Source organism: Aythya ferina (genome assembly GCF_964211825.1).
Source record: "Aythya ferina genome assembly, chromosome: 1".
Taxonomy (NCBI): domain Eukaryota; kingdom Metazoa; phylum Chordata; class Aves; order Anseriformes; family Anatidae; genus Aythya; species Aythya ferina.
In genome coordinates, this window is record NC_140296.1 from 231,675 (window position 1) to 238,279 (window position 6,605).

The following is a 6,605-nucleotide window of genomic DNA, read 5'->3' on the forward strand; positions in this document are numbered from 1 at the left end:
GAGGCACTGCAGGGAATCAGGCATGGTGGGAATAGATGTACCCAACCCTCTTCATTTCTTTCTCCCTAGCGCTGCTCTTCTTTCTTAAGCAGAATGCTCAGGGACCTGCATGGATGCTACTGCAGCTGTAGCCAGTCTCGTCTTGCCCCAGCACCAGAGGAGATTTGACATGGGAGCAGCTGCAGAGCCTAGGGCTCTGCAGACTGCTAGGCAACCCTTGCCTCAGTGCCCCCCCCCCCTTACACAACAGCCTGCACAAGTACGCACCCCTCTGCCAGCAGGCAGTTTTCATAACAAATGTTTATTTCAGATGCTGGCGGCTTTTCCATGTGGCCTGGATGGAAACGATAAAAAGTGAAGCGCGAAGCTGGGGTGGTGCTGGGCGCAAACAGGCAAGCTTCACCCCACTGTCCTTAGCAGGGACGAGCACCAGGGCTGGGCATTGTCTGGGGGGGTGAGCTGCTCTGGGCCAGGGAGGGCAGGGTGGCTGTGCAGCGCAGCCCGGCCTCGTGGGCAGCAGAGCCCAGCCGCACTCGGTGCCCTGGGCCAGGCCCCCCACTCAGTCTGCCCACAGCTGCCGGGGAGGGTGGAGGTGCTGCCACAGATTGGTTCTACAGAGCCCAAAGCCTGCAGAGTGGCTCCAGGGAAGGCAGCGTTGTCTGTACCGTGTCCGTGGCTGGCTCAGGGGGAGGGGCAGTCCCTGCTCCGCCTTGGCTCTGGGGTTAAAGGCACTTGGGGGTGGCGGGGAAGGGAGCATGGCAGCATCGGGTGGCTGGGAGGCACCTCCCTCTACTTGTCCTGCATCTTCTCCAGGATGGGCACTATCATGTCAAACTTTGGACGCTTGGCTGGGTCCTCATTCATGCAGATCTTCATCAGCTTACAGATGTGTGGGGAGATGCCGGGTGGGATGGTTGGACGTAGCCCCTCCAGTGCCACCTGGAAGCAAAGCAGAGCAGAGCAGGATCAGAAATTCAGACCGAGCCCTGCCTTTGACAGTTGTATGGGTACCTCAGGGCAGAGTGCTGCCAGGCTCGCCTCTGTTGGGCCCTGCCTCCTCATCCCTGCTGGTGGCTGTAGGCCCAGTTATGCCCTGGCTGATCTGGTTTGGACTGGTGCAATTTAACCAGCCCTTTCCTCACCTTCATGCCTATCTCCATGTTGGACAAGTCTGCAAATGGCACCTCGCGGGTCACCAGCTCCCACAGCAGCACTGCGAAGCTCCACATGTCAGCTGAGCGCCTGTTAATTTCCTCAGGCTTCTTCTGCAAGGCTGCAGGGAATCCAGCACAGGAGGCTCATCAGAGCAGAGGGTGAGGAAGGGGGACAAGCATCAGGAGGGGCCTGACTACCTGGCACTCACCTTCTGGTGCCACCCAGGCTGGTGCATACATCCTCCCTGGGCACTGGAAGGAGAACTTCACATCAGCCATGCTGATCCTCGCAGTCATGTCCTCGTCGATCTGAGGAGAGAGCGAGGGTTATAGCAGCCCACACATCCCCGTCTGCAAGGGCGTTCAGCACTGGCACTCACCATGATGCTGCGGCTGTTGAGGTGGTGGCGTGGGATGAGAGGCTCCAGCGTGTGCAGGAAGGCCATGCCTCGTGCAATGTCAAAGGCAAATTTCACCGCCTGCATCTGGTCCACCACAAAGTCTGCAGGGAAGGAGGTGGCATCAGGGTCACTGAGGAAGGGGTGCTGCACATGTGGGCAGGGAGTGGCAATGCCAGTGCTTGGACTGAGTGTGTGGAAGGCACGCGGGCTGCAGACGGAACTCCTCCCATGCCCAGGAAGGGTCCCTGCTGCTGCCCCAAACGTACGGAGAAGCAGCTCCCCAAGGACAGTGGGACTAGTCTCTGCCCCAGCTCTGTCACCCCCATCAGCACTCACTTGTCCCCTCGTGTAATACGTTGTAGAGGGATCCATAGGGCATCCAGTGGCTGATGACAATGGGGTGAGGTGCTGGGGGGGACTGGCAGGCACCCAGCACTGGCAGCACGTTGGGGTGAGAGAAGATCCTGCAAGAGAAGTGACAGCCCTGAAACCAGGGGTGCTACCCACGCCCCCGGCTCCTGCCTTGCTCTGCTCCATCTTTCCAGGGGCTCCTCACACCCACCAGCCTCTGCTCTCTGCTCTCCCCTGCCTATCTCCCGCCCCACTGGGGACGATGCCCACCCTCAAAGACCTTGGCTGCTTGGGAAACGATGCTGGCACTCACCGCAGCTTCGGGTACTCCTCATTGAAGTCTCGACTCTTCCGAGTTGTCCAGTCCCGGATTTTCAGCATTTTGATGACAATGTCATTGCCTTGCCAGCGTCCTTTCCACAGCTGCAGATAGACAGGGGGACACTGTCACTGTGAGGGGTACGCGGTCCCTGAGCACCTGCTGGTTCTTCATGCAGGGCTGTGGGACCCACAGATCTCCTAGAACCAACACGCCTGCTGTGATGTGCAGTGAGTGTGACAAAGTATGTAAGGAAACCTGGGCAGGTGCCCTCTGTGTGGGCTGTCCCCGTGCTCAGGCTTGGAAGCCCCCTGAGCAGTTGTGCCCCGGTTCTGCCCTACGCAGCCAGCCAGGGGCTGGGGTGCAGCTGCTTGTCCTAGGGAGGTAACAACCTACGTACCTCTCCCGACTGGTTCTCATTGAGTTTTTGGCTCAAGCTCAGTTGTTTGAAGTCTATTCCAGCAAGTTTGTTGAGGGTCCCGTTTCCTGTAAGAAAAGGAGAGGCTCAGCCCGTGGCTGTGGGACCTTCCTCCTGCTGCTCCCTTGGGCCACAGAGGGCAGCAGTACCAGCATGGTCCAGGCACTGCCACAGAGAGCCGTGCCCCCACGGATCAGCACGCCCCACTAGGGAAGGCTCTGTCCTTACGGGGCCGTGTACGGGTTGTGCCCTTCCAGAAGGTGTCCTTGTAGGGGATCTTGGTCAGGCTCTGGCCCAGCTTCTCGGCACGCTCTGGAGAGAGATGAGGCGTTGGGCAGCACGAGCAGGATCCTGCGGGTGCTGAGCACAGGAGCTGCAGCAGGAGCCAGAAGCAGGTCCTAGGGACTGGATGGGAGCCCCCTACCTTTCAAGACATCCCGTAGCGGCGTCTTGGCTTTATCAGTGGGTGTCTCACCGTATTTGTTTGCGATGCTGACCAAGGCCCCGTTGCCCACTAGGTCCTGAGGGAGGAAAAAATGAGTACCTGCTGTTGCTGTCCTCTTCTCAGCCTCTGCCTATGCACCCAGACTCCTCCCTCACCCCTCGTCTCCCTCCCCATGCCCCCTCCTTGCCCTGGACCCCTTCCTGCCTGTGTCCAGGTGCTGCTGCTCACCTCTGCCACCTGGTCATGTCCCCAGAAGCAGGCGTAGTGCAGAGGGGTGTTACCATGCTCGTTCACGGCATTAATGTCTGCTTTGAACTGGATCAGCTGGGGGCAGGAAGACAGCGCTGATAAACCTGGAGCGCGTCCCTTCCACCCCACACCTCGTCCTGGGGCAGGGCAGCAATGCCACCACAGCACAGCACAGCTGCCGGGAGGGGGCTGAGGCTGGACAGGGGCTTCGTGGGGAAGGCTGCTCCAGGTCCCAGCGGGTGTGGGGATGGCGGGGCAGGGGCAGGGCAGGGCCTGGGGAGGCCGGTACCTTCTGCACAATGTCACGGTGGCCGTGGCTGGCAGCCAGGTGCAGCGGGGTGTCATCGCCACGGTTCATGACGTTGATGCGTGCTCCCCGCATGATGAGCATGTCGACCACATTGGAGCGGCCCTCGCGGCAGGCCCAGTGCAGGGGGCTGAAGCCATGGTCATCCCTGAAGAGAGGGCAGTGAGGGTTCTGCCAGGCGGCCACAGCGCGTGGTTGCGAGCTCCCGACTGGGCAGGTAGGGCAGAGCCCTGCAGGCCTGCAGCACGCTGCAAGCGGGACAGCCCCAGCGGCACTCCTGCCCTGCCCCGTCCCCAGGAGGGCCCCCGCCAAGTCCCATCTTCCTCAGGGTTAAATCATTGAGAGGCTGGCAAGGGCTGGCTCCCCCCAGCCTCCACCTCCCCCCCCATCTGCTCGCAGCCATGCCTGGCCAAGTAAGGGAGGAGGCTCCAGCCAGGCCTTAAAAGGAGACTAGGGCCTGGCAGGCGGGGACGCTGCATTGCTGCATCCCCACCGCCACCAGCTCCGGCGGGGCAGAGCAGCCAGAGACAACCAGAGCCCGCCTTCCCCCCCCCCAGTCCCTGTCCCCACAGGACAGAGGTACCCCAGCACAGCCAGATGGAGCCCAAATGCCCCAGCAAGTGACCCCAGCTCCTCCAGGACATCCCAGTCTGGGATGTGTGCCTGGGATCCACTGGGAGTGGCTGTGAGACGCAGCCGAAGGGCACAGAAAGGCCCCTCTTCCCAGGAGGAGTTCAGCAGAGGTGCTGCCGTGGGACAGACGGCTGCGCCGGGCCTTCACCCAGCGGGCAGGCAGTGCTCGGGGCCACACGGCCCCGCAGGAGCTGCCCCAGGGCACCACGGGCAGGGCTGGCACAAGGTCGTGGCTGGGGACGGGGGATGCGGTCACCCAGACGCAGCAGCCACCCCGGGGCAGCGGGGGTCTCCCCAGCACCCCCGGCCTGCGGCTGGGAGCGGCAGTGGCCGAGGAAGCGGCCGGAGGATGTGCAGCCCTCATGCCTCTGCGATGCGGTAACTTCCTCCCGGCGGGGAGGAGCCGAATCCCACCCCCTCCCCTGGACACGGAGCGGAAACGAGTCCGGAGCTGCTCCAGCGCCCTTGGGCCTGGGCAGCCCCGGCACAGGTCCCCCCTGCTCACCCCTGGTTGAGGTCGTTCTCGGTGTTGTCCAGCCAGAGGCGCACGGCCACCGCGTTGCCCTCTCGGCACTGCGTGAAGATGTCGTCCATCGCGGCTCTTGCTGCAGAGAGGGGTTTGTAAGGGCACGGCGCCCTGCTGCAGCGCAGGGCTCTCTGCGTCTGCCCAGCCCTGGCACCCAGATGTTGCTTCCCACAGCCCCTCTGCCCCCTGGGGGCTAAGGACAGGAGCTCGCACCCCTCCTGGGCAGTCCCGAGGAAAGCTACAGGGCTGACGAAGACTGGGGACGGAGCTGGATGCGCAGCCAAAGGGGAAGCTCACGGCTGACTCCAGCGTCACGGGTGCCGCTCGCAGGAAGCGGGTTCAGCATCCACGGGCTTATCTGCGAGCCCAGGCAGCCCCGGTGCCCGCATCTCCTGCGGGGGGAGCAGAGCTGGAGGAGGTCCAGCACCGCCCCGCATGGGTCCCGCAGCTCCACAGAACCCTCGTCCCCCTGCTCCCAGCCAGGCCTGGCTGAGCTCGGCACAGCATCACCCTGGGGGACCCCCTCGCTCCCTCACATCCCCCTAACGACCGGACACCGCTGCCCCGAGCCGGGCAGGGAGCACCCGGGGCACCAAGCGGGGACCTGGGGCTGCCCCCGGCGAGTCCCGTGGCAGCGGCAGGCACAGGGGGAGCGCGGGGCCCTGCTGCGGGCAGCCCCCGGGGCTGGGGACCGTCCCCGAGGCCAGGCCCCCCCGAGGGGCTGCGGTGCGGGCTGCGCATCCCAGGGGTTGCGGGGATCCCCGGTCCCGCGGCTCCCAGGGGCTGCCCGCAGCGGGCGGCGCTGCCCCGGCCGGGTCCTCGCCCACCCCCGGAAGGGCCCCCGGGGTCGCCCCATCCCCATCCCCACCCGCACCCCGCCGCCGCCGCCGTCCTCCCTCCTCCCGGTCCCGGGGCGCTGCTCGTCCCGGGGCTGCGGCGCCCCCCCCGGCCCGGCCCCGCCCCGCCCGGCCCGGGGCTCCCCGCACCCCGCCGGGCCCCTCGCTCCCTGCGCTCCGCCCGCGGTTCCCGGCCCCGCGCCGCCGCCCCCGCCGCTCGTCGGACCGGGCCCCAGACCCGTGCCCGGCGCCGGCTGCCGGGGTCCCGCTCGTACCCCGCAGCCCCGGCCCCGCAGAACGAGCCCCGCGGCGGACCGGAGGCAGCGCCCCCCCCCGGCGCCTCCCGCCCCGGGCCGGACCCCCCCGCCCCGCCCCGGCCCCGCTCTGCCCCGGCCCGGCCCGACCCCGCCCGGGCCCACCCGCGGCCCCGCCCGGCCCCCTCCCGTTGCGGCCCGGCCCCCGCCCGGCCCGGCCGCCCTTACCGGCTCCGGCGGCGGCGCTGGGCGGCGGTCGGCGGGCGCGGGACAGCGCGTGGGCTCCGCCCCGGGCCGCCGCCAGCGCCCCCTGCCGGGCAGCCGCCGGCCCGCACCGAGACCCCGCGGCGGGGCCGCGCCGGGCGCACGGCGCCGGGACGGGAGCGAGCGCCGGGAGCGCCGGGCGGGGAGCTGCGGGCGGCGGCACCGGGAGGGGCCTGGGGGGGGGCACCGGGAGCGGGCACCAGGCGGGGGCGGGGCCAACCGGGCAGGGGCGGGGCTAACTGGGCAGGGGCGAGGCGCACGTGTCGGTGGGCGGGGCTAACCGGACGGGGGAGTGGCCAACCGGGCGGGGGCGGGGCTAACTGGGCAGGGGCGGGGGCAACCGGGCAGGGGCGGGGGCGCGCGTGTCGGTGGGCGGGGCGAACCGTGCCGGGGCGGGGCTGCCGGGCCGCCCGTCCTCCCGGCCGCAGGGGGCGCCCTCCCGGCCGCG

General features: G+C 67.2%; 1 protein-coding gene across 3 annotated transcripts; it reads right to left on the reverse strand.

Moving 5' to 3' along the window:
• Positions 1 to 282: 282 nt before the first annotated feature.
• ILK (integrin linked kinase) lies at positions 283 to 6,326 on the reverse strand. Of its 3 annotated transcripts, XM_084493149.1 has the most exons (14): positions 6,122 to 6,326; positions 5,017 to 5,195; positions 4,783 to 4,882; positions 3,627 to 3,792; positions 3,317 to 3,412; positions 3,068 to 3,164; positions 2,872 to 2,955; positions 2,626 to 2,711; positions 2,220 to 2,329; positions 1,892 to 2,019; positions 1,535 to 1,656; positions 1,364 to 1,463; positions 1,143 to 1,273; positions 283 to 939 (listed from the first exon to the last, which is right to left on the reverse strand). In XM_084493149.1, exons 3-14 carry the CDS (start codon positions 4,869 to 4,871, stop codon positions 790 to 792), a joined length of 1,359 nt encoding a protein of 452 aa, XP_084349275.1. In that variant the 5' UTR covers positions 4,872 to 4,882; positions 5,017 to 5,195; positions 6,122 to 6,326; the 3' UTR covers positions 283 to 789. The 3 variants fall into 3 exon arrangements, with proteins under 3 accessions (XP_084349275.1, XP_084349273.1, XP_084349274.1); XM_084493147.1 differs by lacking the exon at positions 5,017 to 5,195; XM_084493148.1 differs by lacking the exons at positions 5,017 to 5,195; positions 6,122 to 6,326 and adding an exon at positions 5,915 to 5,968.
• Between the last annotated feature and the right edge of the window lie 279 nt (positions 6,327 to 6,605).

Coding starts and splice junctions, on each gene's coding strand:
- ILK (XM_084493147.1), bottom strand. CDS start 4,871: ATGGACGACATCTTCACGCAGTGCCGAGAGGGCAACGCGGTGGCCGTG. Junction 3,793..4,782: donor GAGAACGACCTCAACCAGGG/GTGAGCAGGGGG, acceptor CCCTCTCTTCAG/GGATGACCATGGCTTCAGCC. Junction 1,274..1,363: donor AGCCTGGGTGGCACCAGAAG/GTGAGTGCCAGG, acceptor GATTCCCTGCAG/CCTTGCAGAAGAAGCCTGAG.